This window comes from Amyelois transitella, chromosome 15 (genome assembly GCF_032362555.1).
Source record: "Amyelois transitella isolate CPQ chromosome 15, ilAmyTran1.1, whole genome shotgun sequence".
In the NCBI taxonomy this organism is placed as follows: domain Eukaryota; kingdom Metazoa; phylum Arthropoda; class Insecta; order Lepidoptera; family Pyralidae; genus Amyelois; species Amyelois transitella.
Window position 1 is genome coordinate 4560190 of NC_083518.1, and position 18888 is coordinate 4579077.

The 18888-nt window shown below is 33.3% G+C and overlaps 2 protein-coding genes across 8 annotated transcripts in view; one reads left to right on the forward strand and one right to left on the reverse strand.

Moving 5' to 3' along the window:
* Window positions 1-12831, forward strand: part of LOC106135731 (1-phosphatidylinositol 4,5-bisphosphate phosphodiesterase) — a 68168-nt gene extending 55337 nt beyond the window's left edge. For 3 of the 7 annotated variants that reach the window (XM_013336101.2, XM_013336100.2, XM_060948212.1), the window contains 8 exons: window positions 215-346; window positions 3649-3826; window positions 4502-4693; window positions 4990-5146; window positions 5668-5751; window positions 5825-5926; window positions 6720-6797; window positions 8858-12831. In XM_013336101.2, the coding sequence (XP_013191555.1) occupies window positions 215-346; window positions 3649-3826; window positions 4502-4693; window positions 4990-5146; window positions 5668-5751; window positions 5825-5926; window positions 6720-6797; window positions 8858-8923 (989 nt within the window). In that variant the 3' untranslated portion in view covers window positions 8924-12831. The remainder of the gene's footprint in view (window positions 1-214; window positions 347-3648; window positions 3827-4501; window positions 4694-4989; window positions 5147-5667; window positions 5752-5824; window positions 5927-6719; window positions 6798-8857) is intronic. The other 4 variants (XR_009657173.1, XM_060948208.1, XM_060948210.1 and 1 more) reach the window with 4 other exon arrangements.
* LOC106135732 (large ribosomal subunit protein bL33m) lies at window positions 12788-18532 on the reverse strand. Its single transcript, XM_013336102.2, has 3 exons — window positions 18366-18532; window positions 17811-17914; window positions 12788-12940 (listed from the first exon to the last, which is right to left on the reverse strand). Exons 1-3 carry the CDS (start codon window positions 18404-18406, stop codon window positions 12882-12884), a joined length of 204 nt encoding a protein of 67 aa, XP_013191556.1. The 5' UTR covers window positions 18407-18532; the 3' UTR covers window positions 12788-12881.
* Between the last annotated feature and the right edge of the window lie 356 nt (window positions 18533-18888).

The window sequence follows — 18888 nt, forward strand, 5'->3', positions numbered from 1 at the left end:
CCTTGTTCCTAAATTTTTAAAGCCAAAATATAGACTATTAGATGCTGACTATACCCAAATTACACTAACAATACGCAGTCGGCATTAAAACAATGTAAACATGCTCACAACAATTCAATATTTATACGAAAATTATTTCCCGCCAAAGTATCAAGCCAATATTTATACGAATGTGTTTCCCGCCAAATTGAACTGGTTGATTCCATTTGCGCAGACTTCATGGCCGCGCTGTCGGATCCGCGGGCGTTCATGGGCGCTGCGAAGGAGAGAAGTGATAATATGAAACAAATGGGCATCGAAGAAAGTGGGCCGGAGAAGAAGGTGACAATCGAGGAGAAGAAAGAAGGTTAGTTATTTTTTAATATTTAAAATCGAATATTACCGACGAGTTTGCATTAAATATTGATCAAATGTGGATCACACGAAGCAAACAAGATGTAGTGGTTGGGACAAGACGATGTACCTATTTATTTTTTGTCTATCCTTCCGGGGATGAGGCGTGGTATATGTGTGAGACTGAATACCTAATTGAACAACGCACAGTCGAAACAACTGCAGAGTTTTTTAAGAACATTGACAATCAAACGAATTATCTTCCCTCTCTATCCAAATCTGAGTCTCCGAATAACAAAATAAATATATAAGTCACACGTTTTGTCAACTTTCGAGATTAGCCGCTTTGTTGAAAGTTAAAATTTTTTGTACTTTTAGATTTTACTAAAAACTGGAAATAACTTGTTTGTGCTATTTTGAAATTTTGCAAAACTCGACGATAACTTTAAATAACTGTATGTAAGTACTTAAAAACAAGGATATTATTAATATTTCCATTGATCTAGATATTAATCTGATATATACCTGTGCATAATTAATACATAAAGATGAAGTTTCAAAACTTCAGAAACTGAGCTAACATTGTACATTTTCTCAATGTAAATGCGATCATTCATAGTGAAATAATCCTACTGGAACGTCGGTGTTAATTTTAAATCTGTTTACGTTATTTGCACTACGAATAGCTAGTGAAATCATAATTTGTGTGGGGCTTATGCCAAACCATAAAACAGAAAACGCGTTTGAATGACGCCAGACATTTAAGGCCACATCCTTATTATCCATGGTGGTATAATTTTAGTAGCTTTGCTGACAATTAAGTTGCAAAGTATTTTTGAGTCGATGTGGCAAAATAAGTTACAAATAAGTCAATTACGAAATTGTTTGATGGAATCTCATAGCTAAAGAACACGAAATAACGAAACTGTGAGACGAAAGGTTTTTAGTTCAAGTAAAACAAAAATTCTATAGGATATTGGCTTCTTTTCTCTCGGGATCTTTACGGCAACTGGAAGCGGTAACGCTAAAAGCTAATGGTCGATAAAGTAAACAAACTCACAATAATAGAACCATCTTCTGTGAATCAATAATCATGGGTAGTACGTATATTACCCATTTTATGAATTTAGACAGCAGAATGATGAGATTTTACACATTCATTACTTAAATACCTACATGCATATGGTCACGTCTATATCCCTTGTGGGGTAGACAGAGCCAACAGTCTTGAAAAGACTGAATGGCCACGTTCAGCTATTTGGCTTAATGATAGAATTGAGATTGAAATAGTGATAGGTTGCTAGCCCATCGCCTAAAAAAAGAATCCCAAGTTTGTAAGCCTATCCCTTAGTCGCCTTTTACGACATCCATGGGAAAGCGATGGAATGGTCCTATTTTTTTTTTGGTATTGGTGCCGGGAACCACACGACACTTCTTTTAGAATAGAATGGATTTATTTTCAAAATGGGATACAAGGTATCACTTGTTGACGTGACATCACTTAAATCTAATTATAACTACCTCGATAATATGATAGCAATAGAAACTAATGTGAAACTCAATAAGACATCTGCTGTGTTTGTAAACCATTTAAATCTATTTTTGTCCGAAAATCTTCGTTTTATTGCACCTATTAAACTGGTTCTTAAAATAATAATTGATCTTTCTTAGAAAGAATTCCTACGAAATCGTTTCTGGTGGTTCCCAGTTGCCATTATCTACATATCTACGTTGTTATCTGCTATCAAAAATCAAAATGCTTACAAGTTATAGGTTCCTTCATCGGTGACCGTCGAACCACATTATAAAAGAGATTTCACAAAGGTGCACTTCGAAACTTTTCAAATGTTTATTTCTATAAATTATTCTTAGTATTCGCCTTTTAGTCTGCTATTTTCTCTTTTTATGGTTTTTAAAACAATTTGTGTCGCCATAATCTATCGCAAGGAAAATAAGTAATAGGTAAGGAATAATTTGCGGAATTTGTATAGGTACGTAATTCCGATCCAAAAGATGAAAGAAATTAATTACAAATAATACTGAAACCTGTATGGTTTCCCTTTATATATAGGTCTTACCTCCTATTAGGTATACCTAAGTATAAATTTTAATTAAACATACAATTTTTTGGTAAAGGACTGTAGATACGACAGCAAAATTTTCATTTCAATATTTAATATTTATTACGTAAATTTATTTTTACTTAAAGGCACTTCATTATTATTAGTTCATAACCTACTAAAAGGGAGTGAGATGTCTTGTGTTCCTATCTAAAAGAGGCGTTATATCAGTCTTCCTTCGTCCTCTTGCCGTTAGTCCCGGTTACATCCTCACCTCTCTAGAAAGGAACTACTAAAATGTACTAAATGTAAGGTACTTAGTTATATTTTAAAAGGAGCACCCAGACAAGACACTCCAAGCTCCTTTATGAAGAGGAAAATGTTCATAGGAGGCGAAAATAGCGCCTAGATGTCTACCCACGAGCTTTGTTCATCGTTATTTTAAAAAATAATACCGGTGTAATGGCTTAATATCTTTCAACACTTACTATACAACGTCTTACATCTGTAGATCAATCGCTAGGTGAGCGTTAAAGAAATCTAATCGTTCAAAATGTTAGTGTACACATCCGACGAGATATTTTAAAAGCAGCTAAACATAGAAGGAACGTTAAACAATAAAAGAAAGGCAATAAATAGTCTCCATACTATATACTTACATAAACTTCCCGAAGGGGTAGGCAGAGACTTGCCACGATCCCTACATACTTCCGTCGCTTCATCGACTCACTAACTCACTTTATGCAAGGTTTAGGATACCTACACATGAAATTACCTTACAAAGTTGCATACAAACTCAAATTAAGAATATTAAATACGCGCCTTCATTTTCATGCTGCCTAAAGTTACAGTGTATGATGGCCTTAAAATACATATTCTTGAGGTCGTTATAACGGAATGTAATCATTCACTTCCCACACCTGAATTCAACAATGAAGTTAGCAGCTTTCAGCTGGATGTTAAAGCTTCAAAATAACCTGGCATTCAGTATTTATATTCAAAGTGTTCTTAACATAAGACGCGGGTCTTTTGAACCTTCGTATTTATTTTAAAAAAATCTGGAATGATTCGACGGCAGATAATTATTAGAGGTCAGTGGAAAGTTACACTGATTTAAACAAACTTATAAAAGTTTAATAAGTGAGACTTGTTTGTTGTTGACTTGAAATGAAAATTAGATTGTAACGGACAAGCAGATGCACAGAAATACGCATTTGTAAGTATTTATTAAAAAATTATATTCTTCTCCTTACAGAACCTCTAGTTTTTGAGCCGATCTCGCACGAGGTACTGCGGCGAGAGAAAGCCTTTATAAAGATCGAACGAAAGCAGCAAAAAGAATTGGACGCCATGAATAAACGCCACGCGAAGGAACGGGTCTTGCTGGAGAAACAACGCATCGCCGCCATAGAGAAGATAGCTAAAGTTAAGAAGTAAGTTTGCTTCTCAAGCCATCAATTATATAGGTACTTATTAAATGTCTTTGGCATGGCACCGCAACGCGTTATTTTCGCGCGAAAAACTATCGCGCTCCCGTTTCACGTCGTAATACAAAGCGAAACAGAAATAGTTCTTCGCGCGATAAAAACTGCGTCGCGTATTACGGGGGCAGATTACGATGTGGCTGGACGCTTCTTGAATCGCCGACACTTCGTGATATGACCGGCTACATCAAGGGGTGCCCAATCCAAAGCATATGGATATCAAACTAACCGTTTTTAAAACCTACCTACTCTAACCAAGGTATCTCGTATAAGTAATATTTTGAGCATGAGCTATTTGGTAGCTAAGTCTTTCTTAAGACGCTTTCACCAAAAACATGTGTATTACCACATGGGTATTTTAATCGCAACCCCTTTATACGCCAAAAGTCCTCTATATCTGTATTAAATTTCATCAAAATTGGTTCAGTGGTTTAGGCGGTAAAGTGTACCAGACGGGCAGAGTTACTTTCGCATTTATAATTTTATTAGGGAAGTAGGGATATTAAAGCATATACTAAGAATATAAACTATTAATGCTCGTTACCGATCAGTTCATAAATGCAAATTTTCCTCTGTCGTATGTTAATCACTCGTTTTGCCCGTTTTGGGCGAGTGTTACAAAAGTAGCACTCCAGACGCCATTCCGAAATTGATGGCCGAGCATGCGGCAGCCTGGGAAGACATGCTGCTCAGACACCAGAATGAAGAAATAGATGCTTTTAAAAACCGGGTGGAGGAGCAACGGGAGACATTGAAGAAGATGATGGAAGCGGCACAACTGGGACAAATGAAGCAGTTGGAAGCAAAACATGAGAGGTTAGTCCATATAAAAAGAAACTGGCTGAACAACCATTAGTATACTTTTCGCTCGGCTTTCCGCACCGCTCACACGCCTGACGCCACCTCTGTTGACGTCAAAAAATTATTTAAAACTTTTATAAGCCTAATCTACCCCTATCAAATAAGTCAGTGCTGAAGAAGCGGTAACACACTGCACTGCAACATTTAAGTTTGAACTGATCAATAAAGGGATTGTACCTATTAGGCAAAATAAAATTACTTATCTAAGCACTTGTCGAACTATCAAAATAAAATGCTGATACAATTCGCAGGGAATTGAAAGAGATAACTGCCCGTCAATCCAAAATCAGCATAGAAACTACCAAGGAGGTCGCCAACGACAAGACGCTTAAAACCAAACAGGAGAAGGATAGAAGGCTAAGGGAGAAGAAACAAAACAATACCAAGAAATTTATGGACGAACGCAAGGTATAAGGGGTACCTACTATATTACATAGTTCCATACATAAAGAAAATAATATAGAAATAAGTGCCGTGTGGTTTCCGGCACCAATACAAAAAAGAATAGGACCACTCCATCTCTTTCCCATGGATGTCGTAAAAGGCGACTAAGGGATAGGCTTACAAACTTGGGATTGTTTTTTTAAGCGATGGGCTAGCAACATGTCACTATTTCTTAATTCTATCATTAAGCCAAATAGCTGAACGTGGCCATTCAGTCTTTTCAAGACTGTTGGCTTTGTCTACCCCGAAAGGGATATAGACGTGACCATATGTATGTATGTATATAGAAATAAAAAGTCAGCATCGATCAAAACTAATTTTAATTTAAAAAGTAATTCAGTATAGGTATTTGAGTTTTCTTGAGATTGTTACCTTTATCTTTTTAAGGAATAAATGTATGTGAAAAGTGACTCTTTCTTAGTTCAAAGGGATGATGAATTAAGTTCTTTTTTTAATTTACCGAACCGAAATATTTTCGTTTTCAGACGCAAACCATCAAGCAGAACCGCGAGAAGGACAAACTAAAGGCTACTCATGATAAACAAATGGAGGAACTAATGATGTCATTTGTAAGTAACTGTTATTATTATTTTTTATAATTATAATTTTTCAGAGATTTTTAACGTTGTCGTATATTTTAAGGAGAAAAAAAAGGAAACTGAGGTTAAGGATGAAGGAAAAGATAGTGATGATAAAAAGAAAGTGGAAAATTCTGTGCCGGCCTCAATTGAGTCGAGTGAAAATGTAAGAACATGTCATGATGTCACTTAACGCTTTGCTTAGATTTTGTCGTTAAAATCTGCACTCACTAAATCTGTAATAGTGAAATATTCAGTACCTAGCCATATTGCATACTCTGCATGATTTGAATTTGGGAATGCAAGCTGGACAATCCACCAAAGATCACAAATAGAAATCATGTTTAATGGCATAATCAATTTTTACACTAACGTTGACCACATTTGGTGAAAAAAACAAACAATCATGTCCCGTAACATTGTACAGGGCGAGATGGTATTTAATTTTGAAATGATATCAAATTACTAGTTTAATTGCGTAATTTAAAAAAATATCCGCCTTTAATGCTTTAAAATTTTATAGATATTTAACCTTTTCGATACATAGTGTGACTGAATCTGGATCCTCATGAATAACTTGTCAAATTAGTTTTTCTATCTAAAAAACTGAAACAGATTTGCATACCCTACTTTGACCGCTTTCGGTGGTTGCATGCAAGACTTCTTTTTATCGAATCCTTATTTTATTCTTTTGTTATCAGTTGTTTTCCTAAATTGGTAAAACTGATTACTTTGTATAGGTAGACTTCTACACCGACTTGTCAATGGTAGTGAAATAATTATTTTAGTTGCCCAGGTCTGGTGAATAAAAATAAGAATGCTTTTGCCTGCTTTTAACGCTTTTTTTGTCTTGTTGTTCTTCACCTTATAAAAATGCTTCGCTTAGTTCGTTGTTTAAATTAACACTAGTAATAGTGAAATATCCAATAGGTCCTTTAACATTTTTCGTGAATTTCAAGGGCAGACTAAAACCAACTGACGATAAAGAAATTGAGAAAAAATCCAGCGCGACCATCCCTGGAACGAAATGTAAAAATGTAAGAGCATGTAACGATTGTCTTATTTTTTGTTTGTGAAAATTCTTCAACGCTTCGCATTATTACTAATTGTGTGTTAGTGGAATACCCTGGTGCACGCTTAGTGCAATGTATCTTTGATAGCCTCCTCTTTTCTTTTGATTTTAAAATCTCACCAAATTGCATGGTCTGAATGATAACAATGTATCTGTGGTAGCAATATTATTTCCTTCAATGTTTTTTGTATTAAAATTAAATCTTTCACCCAATTGCATGCTTTATGATTAGGTGCAATGTCTTTGGTAGCCATCATTAAATCTTTCGGGTTTCTTCTATAATATTTTAAATCTTCACCCAGGTACAATGATTTTTTGGATATACCTCATATAATCCTCATTTCTTCTTTAATTCTTCTTCTAGTTTCTAATTACCTATGCATACACTATATATGTGGGTCACTGATACTTCAAAATTTATTTTATTATTCTCCTCTTGTATTGTTTGAGTATGAAAATACCTAGATATAAAAGGTATAAACTCATGTTTTGCATAGTTTCGATATCTATTAATTTTTAGAACTACTGGTTTAAGAAGCTAAAATTTGTGCATGATCCTTGGTATTTCGGGTGTAGGGGAGTAGATATCCCGAAAATTCCACGGGAATGATAGAAACACGATTTCAGTATTGGTGCAGGCATCTGTCACCTCAGAGAGGCTCATTAACATCAATTAATGAAGTCATCGACGCACGACGACCTTGACGACTGATTTTTATAAATTAATTTTTCTGTTCCTTAATGCTTTGCATGTAGACATTTACATTCTTCCAAGTTGTGATGGTAAACTACCAGTGTATCTGTATGGTGTTTGTAGGTATTTTTTATAAATATTGTGAAGGTAGACGCGACTGAATGATAAACAATCTGTAAAACACAACAATCTGATTGCATTCATGTCACGTCGTGTAGTCAGGGTGCATGCAAGTCGTAATGAAATACAGAATTGACATATGGGGAAGATCTTTTACTTGCTTGTTTCTCTTTCTTTCAGCAGGTTATAACAGGTCCGGTGTGAGACAGCGAAACTCTAGCATTAGCGACAGTCTACGACATATATATGGATTTTTTTTTTCCTATCACATTGTAACACGCTTTTATATTCACTTAACAAATTTTAATAATTTTTAACTATTTAGTTCTTCCTATTTAAAAATGATAAAAGCTTGGTTCACAAATATTTTTTTCTTTTAGTTTAATATTAACTTTTGAGTTTTGGATTAACCAGGTAATTCTGGTAAGTTGTTGTAACGTTTCTCACCCTTTTCCGTTTATTCACAATGCATCAGTGTTACTCAAATTCGATGGGATTGTGTCGATTAATTACCGAGTTGCTATATCGATCTTCCAACGCCATTATAAGGTCCTGAATGCCATCCGTACCAAACTTCTCGTTAAATATAAACACAAGAGCCACGAGAGCTTTACGTCCATGGCTCTATTCAACCTAGTCTTCCTTCTTTACGGTTACTGTGGGCACAGGTTTTGGTACATTCAGTCCCTTTCCTGCTTCGGAAGAGGTCAACTTATCTTTTTCTGTTCGCCACTGTATATTTAGCATTGCTGTTATCTCGAAGCTCTCCGCACTCTTTCTCACTGCGTTTTAGTCACTTATAGTGGAGTACTCCTAAACAGTTCAGGTTCCCCTGCAAAGGAAGTCATATGGGAGTCGCTTCGTGTAAAAACCTGCTAAACCCAATCCAGGATCCATAGTCAAGGGCGTACCCCAGGCTCCTATGTAACCGGTACTTTAGCCAAGAGGAAGATAATTAATTATGTAATTTCGCATATGGCTATATAATAATAACAAGGTCCTAGTCTACTTAGTATCTTACTAACAACGCAATGAAAGAGACTTATCTCTTGACAGGCATGTATGAATATTACAGAGCAATGATTCGGTCGGTTGTTGGAATTTGTTTGTTTATTACCTCACAAAGTTAAACCACTGAACTTTCCACGCATATTACGTGCAGTATTTTTAAAACATATTGATTTTAACATGTAATTCTATTCAATTTTCAGCATGTTGGTATGGAACCCGAACCGTCATTACTTCCAGTTGAAGCGGATTCTGTAAAAATTCCATGATATATATGAAACAATCAGTTGCTTGACACTGAATGACTCGCAGTGAGTGATTTAATTATAAGTGATCTCTTCAAAATGTGGTACAAATATTCTATCCCAAGAAGATGTGATTGGCGATGATAGTGATGCGGTAATTAGATTTTTTTTAAACAAACATATTCCAGAAAGAGAACTAAGAGTAGTTAGGTGTTAACAATCTGTATTGCTGTACACCATGTTTAAATTTTTACTGTAGTAACTTACATTTTTAATAAGTACATAAACAACCACAAAGGCATAGCAGATACAGATATTGTTTTTACTGTTTTAACCTAACATTTAAATCTAATACAATGATATTCGGTGGATAAAATGGAATAAGTTTGTTTAAGAAAATGGTGTGACATCTGCTTCTAAAAACAAATTTGTGATATAAAAATAACCTCCGTGAGATAGAAAATCTGTACCTATCTATCATAACTTTAAATAGGTAAGTATTCTAGAAATAAGTACTTAAGAACTAAAATTCATACATAGCTAAAATATCTAATTGTTAACTACAATACAAAACGATCATTATAAAAGGAAATTAACAAAAGTGGCATGATAAAATTTTCGATTATATGGAATTAATTAATGTAAAATAATATAATCTATTTTGTCTTAAACTGCTAGGTGATAAATATTTGGGTAAATACTATAATAGTGTTATCATGGCAATGTGTTTGATGCGGCAATACAGGGACGCGTTTTAAATTTAATGGGCCATACGTACGCGAGTGGCAGTAGCCGAGACAATCCGCTACACCATGGCTAAAACATACTTTAAAGCACAATATTGGTGTTGTATGCTTGTATCGTCGTGGTAGCCGCGGGGCTTCCTCAAATTTGACACAGCATGATATAAATATTTATATAGTTACATATATATAATAAAATAATTTCTTTCCATCTTTATTGCTTATATTCTTGCTTATTGAGGGTTACAACGTTATCATTTCATCTTCAACTTATTTTAAATAGCGCAATAATCGTCAATACTTTTAATTAAACCTTAAATCTCGGACTCCCTGTAACACCGCATTACAAATGCTAGATAACGAACTAGTATTGTAAATTTCAATAATATAATTAATATACAGGTACCAAAGCATAACATAGTTCACATATGTAAATTTATTTATTACCTTAGTGGTAGTGGCGTTGCCCACAAACTAAATTTAAAATTATTATCGAAAATTGGAAACGAGCAAAATTAACGAAAAAATAATTATTGAACTGAGGGAAGTGATTTTTCGGCCTTTTGAAAAATGTAGGTAATATTAGCTAGTTATAATGATTACTCGTAGGTATTGTATAACAGGCTTATGTTCTTTTTACGGGTTTATCGTGTACTTATACATGTTGTGCAATATTTGTACCTAAATTGAAAATAGAAGGTAGGTAGGTGGTCGCAATATAAATCTACAGTAGCAATACGCCAAGTTTAAAGTATTCTAAAATTTATATGTAGGTACACTCCAGCAGCATGCAGTAAATTGAACTTATTTTAACATTTACCTCATTGCGAAAGGTCTCCTTTTCCGAAATGAAAAGTACCTACATATAAACCCTTCGAAGATTTAACAACAGTTTAGTTCAGTTTAACCCACCTACAATTTAGCAAAACATTTTTCGTTTGGTAATTAATCATTTGATTATTTGGAATTCTCAACAGAATGTTACCAACTCCACTCACTACACATTTTAAGAGCCAAGCCATGTTCCAAATGAATTTCTACTGAAAATAGTTACCTACCTTCAAAACATTTGCAGCCATTTAATAATTTTTGAGGAAACTACACAATTAAATATTTGGAAGTAACTGGGAAAAATCAAATGTCTTTGGTGCCATATTTGAAAACTAATGTGTTAACTTTTCTGGTTTAAAAGCAAAAATTTCTTTATTTCTTTTCTGGAATGATCGCAAAGTATCATCTGTTTATAATTTACATTAAAATGATGGAACACGGTTCAAAAAATGGTATTATTTGGGGGAGATATTACAGTTACTTTGTTGGTAAGGGAACAAAAGCAAACTATTACGTTCTAAGAAGCCAATAAACATAAATAAAATCCTGTTACTTTTATAAGTTAGATTAAATATTTAAAGTACTTGTTCTTTAAAGTAATCAATTTAAATATATATATATTAATCATTCCAATAAAGATGTTACATTTGTATTTTACTTGTTAGTGGACCAAACTTTCAACTATTATCTATTAATTAAATAACATATAGTAACTTTCTAGATCAAATCATGATTCAAAAATCATTTTAGAATGTCGCACTAGACTAATATTTACTTATGTAATGTAGAAACCTACAGTAAATTGTTTTAATGAGCCAAAGAATAATATTAAATACATAAGTTATCATAAGTATAAGTATTAACATTTTTATATTTAATAAATCCATAAAGTCTGTAAGTTATTTAGTTTCCGTTCCAAATAATAAAATTGTATAACACGCCGTTATTCACATGGCATTGCGAACTTTATAAGAAAGTTGAAAAAAAATTTGCTTTGGTGTGAATACTTTTTTTGGATTACTTTAGATTTACACCAAAACATTGCTGAAAAGTTATACATAAGAAACAGCAAGGCCCTTAAAATTTAAATTTTAACACTACATAGGTATTTACTACCTATCTTTCTCACCGGTGGAGTGTGTGTGTGTTGAAATGTTAAATTGTCATGTGTGTTGTAGTCGGAATGTGTACTCAACTCTCAGTTAATTAACTCTCACACCAAAGTAACAAATACTATGTATACCTTCATATACCTACTACAGTTTAAGCCAGCTAAACTAAATTACAATAAATATAAATGGCGTGTAATCAATTAACTGAATCTAGGTAAAAAAATTATTGGAGTTTTGATGTCATAGTACCATAATGAAAAGATTCTAGTCAATTTTATAAATAATGTACCTATTTAGTGTTTGAATCCTATATTTTTTGTTTACCAGTATTAGCTAGATGATACATTTCAGAGATGTAAGTAAATAAGTAGCTATCATTATTCATTGTATAGATATTAATATAAGGTATCTTAGATTTTTAATTAAAAAATGTAAAAATAAAATCTATATACTTATATGTTTCATTGGAATAAATTATTCAAGTACATACATACATACACCAGTGTATTGTTTGAAATTTTTAGATTCTAAAACTGATAGTGAGAATAAACTTAAGTGTTTCATAAAATTTGAATTTATAATATACATTACTGTTCAAAATGTTAAACAATATTAATTATAGGTAGGTAATCATCTTTTATTGACATTGTATAATTAGAAGAACATTTTATTATGCTAATGTTAAATGTTTATTTATGTTATGTATGAAATCTGAATTATTCTATAAGTTAGTTTCAAAATTGTGATATATACATTATTTATTCAAAATTTGGCCTATGGATAATGAATTGGAACCTACCTAGACATTTCCTTCTTTATTATTTTAATGGTTTCATGGTACCCCAAATATTGCATAGACTATAGTTTTCTTTTATTGCACTATTACTAAGCACTAAATGTTCATAAGGCACCATTCAACACAAAAAGTAATCAGTAATATTATTTTTCAATAATTAGGATCTATTCTGGTTGTATAGGAATCAACCATTTAGAATAAGAATGTGAAATGTAAAGCATATATTCTAAAATCACTATATTGGACATGTATTTAAGACACATTGCTCTTAATAAATCTTGAATTGGAATCAAATTTAAACTGTCAAGATTCCTGACTAACTGAGAAGATAATCATCCGTAACTTAACAGATAAATGTCAAAAATCATTAGACATAGTAAAACACATATTGTATCCAAAGATTTCTTTATTGTTTAATCTACAATAACTAAATTAAAAGATTTTAAATAACATTCTTTTTTATATCCTATTTTACCTAAATAAAACACTTTTCCAACATTTCAGGATGATTTCATACTTCTGATCTTTTTCCTCTCCTTGTAAAGACTTTCATGTTGTACTGAAACAAAAACTATTTATTTCACAATGGGGATGATGACAAGGTCTTATAACAATATTACATACACACATACATATGGTCACGTCTATACGTCACGTCCCTTGCGGGGTAGACAGAGCCAACAGTCTAGCAGGGGGTATTACTAGATCGATACCAAACCCAAATGTGTGATTAAAAATTTTTTTGTCTGTCTGTCTGTCTGTATGGTCAGGCATCACGTGAATAATTTGCACACATTGATAAGGTCTACAGAAAACTCCGCGATAGTATATGTCTATCTCTCATGGATAACCCACAATAACATTATTTTTTGTTATTTTCACTCACTTTTTACGACAATGGCAAAGTTTGAAGCTATTTAACCAATACAGCATTCATTCTTATCCATTTAAATAGCTTAAATATATTGTTGATTAATTATAGATCTAAATGGTCCGTTACAGTACAAGATTTAAATAAGTATTTTCGAAGATATTACAGATTTCAAATTGCAGGAAGTAGCGCTTGCGGCGGTACTGACCGACCGGGGCGGCGGCAGAGTGCCTATGAAAAGCTGTGAACGTTGTATATAAAGACATTCAATAATGTAATAATTGTTGTAAAAATAAAATAAATAGTCACCGATTGAAAAATAGAGCTATTAAAACAAAAGAAAATAACAGAAGATTATCCAAAAGATGTTCTCACTATAAGAAAAGAACTTAAGAAAAAATTGCAGGAGGAGATCAATAAGGGGAAAAAGCTTATATACGGTACGACCGACTCATCATAGAGGGAAAAACATCTGACAAAAGAAAGAGCTCACCATCTGGCTCTCCAGACCATGCTGGCGGCTCAACAAATAGTAAACTTAACACACCCTAAAAAATAAAGGAAACACATTTGCCAAACCCCACCATCATCGCAATAATAGTAATAGGACGAGCACTAACTAGCAATCAAAACAGATCAGTACCCGAAAAAAAAGGAAGATATCACGTAAAACCAATACAAACACAAACAAAAGAATTAAAGGTCTGAATCAACCCGGCTGGTCACCGTGAGTCGTTAGACCAATGCCCTTCAGATCATAAAGACATAACAAATTTATCAACAATACAAACAAAAGAAACATTTACCAAGAGAAAAATAAATCTAGCAACATACAATACTCTGTCGTTTAGAACAAATGAAAAACTTTTAGAACTGGAAAATGCTCTAGAAAAAATCAAATGGGACATAATAGGGCTTGGAGAAGTAAGAAGACTGGGTGAGTAAATAGAAGAACACGAAAACTATATATTTTACTATAAAGGCGAAAGAAAAGGTCTGTATGGTGTAGGATTTCTAGTAAAAAACACCTTAAGAAATATATCATTGGTTTCAATGGTATATCAGAAAGAATTGCAACACTTACAATTAAATTGCCAGGATAGAAGAAAGACTGGACCATACTACAAGTATATGCCTACCTACCTACGGAAAATACCAAGGACTTAATCAAAGATGAATTCTATAATCTTTCAAAAACCATCGAGAATACCAGAAATCATCTAATAGTCATGAGTGATTTCAATGGCAGAATTGGCAAACAAAAACAAGGAGAAGAAACTATAATAGGATGATATGGAACATCAGAAAGATCTAAAAACGGTATCAGAATGGTTAACATGGCGTTAGAAAAAAACCTTAAGTTCATGAACAGCTGCTTTAAAATTAAAGGGTGTCTAAGGTTGACCTGGATTAGAGGTGACGGAAAATACCGCAATGATATAGACTACATAGCGAGTAACCATCCAAAAGCATTTCAGAACCTTGAAATCATCAACAGACTCAATTTTAACAGCAACCATCGTATGGTAAGAGCAACATTGTCAACTGGTAGCAGTGGCGTAACTACAGGGTCGGCAAAATGCCACGGGCCCCCAGCCGGAAGGGGCCCCCGGTCAGAGGAGAATCCCAACTCCCAACATTTCTTATTTATCATACATGTTTAGTAAAAAAAAGTTTTAGTCTTTGATTTATTTTTGTTACCTACTCAGTTTCCTACACAAGTAAAAAAAAATATTAAAAATTCAAAGCTTTTGTAAAAAAAGGGTTGTAACCCAGTTTTAGAACGTACCTATCCGATGAATTTGCCACGGGCCACGAATGGTATAGTTACGCCACTGACTGGTAGTCCAAAAAATCAAGAAACTGCTTTAATCGTCAACAAGAAATAAACAACTCTTAGTCTACAAATATTACCCTATTAAAAGAACCATCAAATAATTTTCAAATCCGGTATGATAATGAAATTAAAGAAATGTATGGAACTTTTAAATTTAAAAAGAGAAGGAAAAATATCTTAAGCCCAGAAACCAAAGAGTTAATACAGAGAAAAGATCTACTAAAAAATAAAAACAAAAATAGAACCTCAAACAAATAGCATATATAAGCAAGGAAATTAACAAACTTATTAAAAAAGATAAGAACAAAGCGAAAATAGACTGCATTACCTACCATGTAACAAGAACGGGAGGAGTAAAAACAGCTCTCAAAGAACTAACTGAGTATAAAACATGGATCCCAAAAATTAAAATTAACAATAAAATTAACCAAGAAGAAAATAGAAGGTCCATTATAGAAACTGCAACAAATTTTTATAGAAATCTTTCCTCACATGAGCCGGCACAAATCCCAACACCAAATCCACCCATACTAAAACGCGAAGTGGAAATTGCAGTACTTTCATTAAAAAACAACAAATCACCTGGACCAGATTGCATTTTAAATGAATCAATCAAAGTTAATCTGCCAGAGACACTAACTAGACTGACCACCGTCTTTAATAAAATTCTAGACTCGGAATATATACCTACCCAATGGACAATAACCTTGGTCCACAAGAAAGAAAATAGAGATGACATCAATAACTTCGTCCCATTAGCATAATGTCAAACATCTACAAGATGTTCTCTACGATTATCTTGAACCATATAGCCAAAAAGTTGGACGAACAACAGCCCAAGGAACAAGCAAATTTCAGATCAGGTTATTGCACTGTTGACCACATATGTACATGCAATAAGACAACTGATTGAGAAATGCCAAGAATATAACCTCAGTTTGTATGTTGCTTTTGTTGACTACAACAAAGCATTTGACTTGATACACCATGCAATCATTTGGGAAGCACTAGTCCGACAAGGTATTGAGCACAAATACATAAGAATAATAAAGAACATTTACACAGATAATTTAGCTCAAGTTAGAACCGAAACTGCAGGGGATATATTCCCAATAAAAAGAGGAATAAGACAAGAAGACCCCCTTTCGCCAAAGCTATTCTCATCTGTGCTCGAAGAAATATTTAAAAAACTTAATTGGGAAAAGTTTGGAATTAATGTTAATGGAATAAATTGAAATCATCTCTATTTTGCTGATGACCTGGTACTTCTGGCCCATAATTATGATACTCTACAAGAGATGCTACAAGATCTTGCAATAAAGAGTAAAATGGCAGGACTTACTATGAACAAAACAAAAACTAAGGTGATGACTAACAAAGCCAAAATCAGTATTAGTATAGATGAAGAGCCTAATGATTATGTGGATTCATATGTGTATCTTGGTCGAATTGTATCTTTTGGTAACCAGATGGACACTGAAATAGAAAGAAGAATTACTAATGCCTGGAAAAGATTCGGGTCTCTCAAGGATATAATGAAAAGCAAACAATACAGTATCGCAATCAAAAGGAAGATATTTAATACCTACATACTACCAATAATGACATATGGATGTCAAACTTGGACTACCACCGAAAGAAACTCAAACAAACTAAAAACATGCCAAAGAAGCATGGAGAGGAGCATGCTAGGATACAACCTGCCACATAGAAAACAAGCAGTGGACCTGAGAAATATTATTAAAGTAGAGGATATTAATATAAAGGATATAAGAGGATATTATTATAAAACATTTATTTATCTTGCTCTGCGCCAACGCCAATCTCCTGTTTGATTTCCTTCCACCAAAAGGTTGACTGGAAGAGATTGGTTTAGCGATAAGTCCGCCTTTGTACCATCTATATCTGTTTGTGTTGTTTTGTATGTTTATTCTTATGGTGCAATAAAGAGTTTTATCTATCTATCTATCTAAAGGTGAAAACACTAAAGTGGAGATGGACAGGCCAAATGATGCGTGACAAAGTGCTGAAGTGGTCACAACTGATTACAGACTGGACCCCAAGATATGGAACAATTAGAAGGAGAGGTCGACAGAGAAAGAGATGGGCAGATAGGACACACCGCAGGTGCCTTGTGGGTGAGGCTCACAAGGAACCGGAAAAAGTGGAAAGATCTGGAGGAGGCCTTTGTGTCGAAAGGATATGCTGATGGAGACTGATGTGTTTTTATTATAATTGTAAATCTGTAAGTCAGCAATAAAGGCTTTTGAAATTGAAATCTATCATCAAGCCATATAGTTGAATGTGGCCATTCAGTTTTTTCAAGACTGTTGGCTCTGTCTACCCCGCAAGGGATATAGACGTGACCATATGTATGTGTATGTATGTATGTAACTTCAACACCAAAAACATTTTATACTCATTCAAATAATGACGGAGGGGCATTTTAAAAATCCCTTACTAATATTATAAATGTGAAAGTCTGTCTGTCTGTTCCGCTTTTACAGCTAAGCAGCTGGATCGATTTGAAATTTGGCAAAGATTACTTTTTTCTGGGACCTGCAAAACTGTAAAAGCTAGTTAAAAATAATTAAAAAATAACTTTGCCATCAATGAATAAAAAATATACAGAACAATTTTTATTTAGACATATGCGGCTAAAAGGCAGCTGTAACTTTCCAAGGGAAAGCAAGTATTTAAATCTAATTCATAGGTACTTACTGTAAGGATCAAACTTCAATAGTTCTAGTTTCTCTGCAAGCCGTTCTCGAATAGCAATGAATTTGTGACCGGAGACCACACTTTCCATCAAAACCATTATTGTCCTAAAATAATAACATTTAACATAAAAAAAATTAATTATTAAGTCTCTGATGATATTATTTCTGGGTAATTATATCTTTAAAAAATATTTGTTATTCACCAATTAATATTAGAAAACATTTTGGAATAAGCAAAATTAAAACTACTTATAAAAATAAAGATTATTACAAACTAAAATATGTAATATTACAAATTTTGCAGTCGCTGCATAGCATCAACTTGCGGGAGTGTGCCCAGAGGGCTGGTAACAATATTTATTTTGGTCTCTGATAAGATGCTGTCTGACGTCAATATGTGTTTCGTCCTAGCATGAAACATTGAATTCTCAGACAACCTTAACGCGGATTGACTATCATATTATTTAATTAAGACAAAAATAAAATCTAAGTGTTGCTTATTATATCAACTAGATAACGCAAAATTATAGGTTATGTTCGTATTTACGATACTCACTTGCTCTTGGCCTTTTTGAATAATACATTTGTTAAAAACATTATAATATCACTTTAACCTTTCCTTGCTTCCTGAGCTGAAACTTACGGTTTCATAGAATTTTTGTCACCAAAAATTTTTAAAAATTCACTTTTTAATTCTCTTTTATATATGTTATTGATTTGACTGAACTTTTTTTTACATTGACATGATGTAAAATCAATAAGGCATAACACATCAGATATCGTTATTACTGTCAATCAGAGTTACCGTTATAAATTAAGTTCTATTAAACGAAGTATTGTCTTTTCCCGTTTTACTCATATAACAAAACCTGTAAAATTAACGGTAAGAAGTATCGTTAAGACTGTTTCAACATAATTTTTTTGTATTTATCTGTAAATATAAGTTGTCAGACGCCAAAGAATAAATTAATATAGACTATTAAATCAAATTAAAACTAAAACTACTTATAAAAAGAAAGAAAAAAGATGACTACGAACTAAAATTTAATTTACAAATTGTACAGTCGCTGCATAGCATC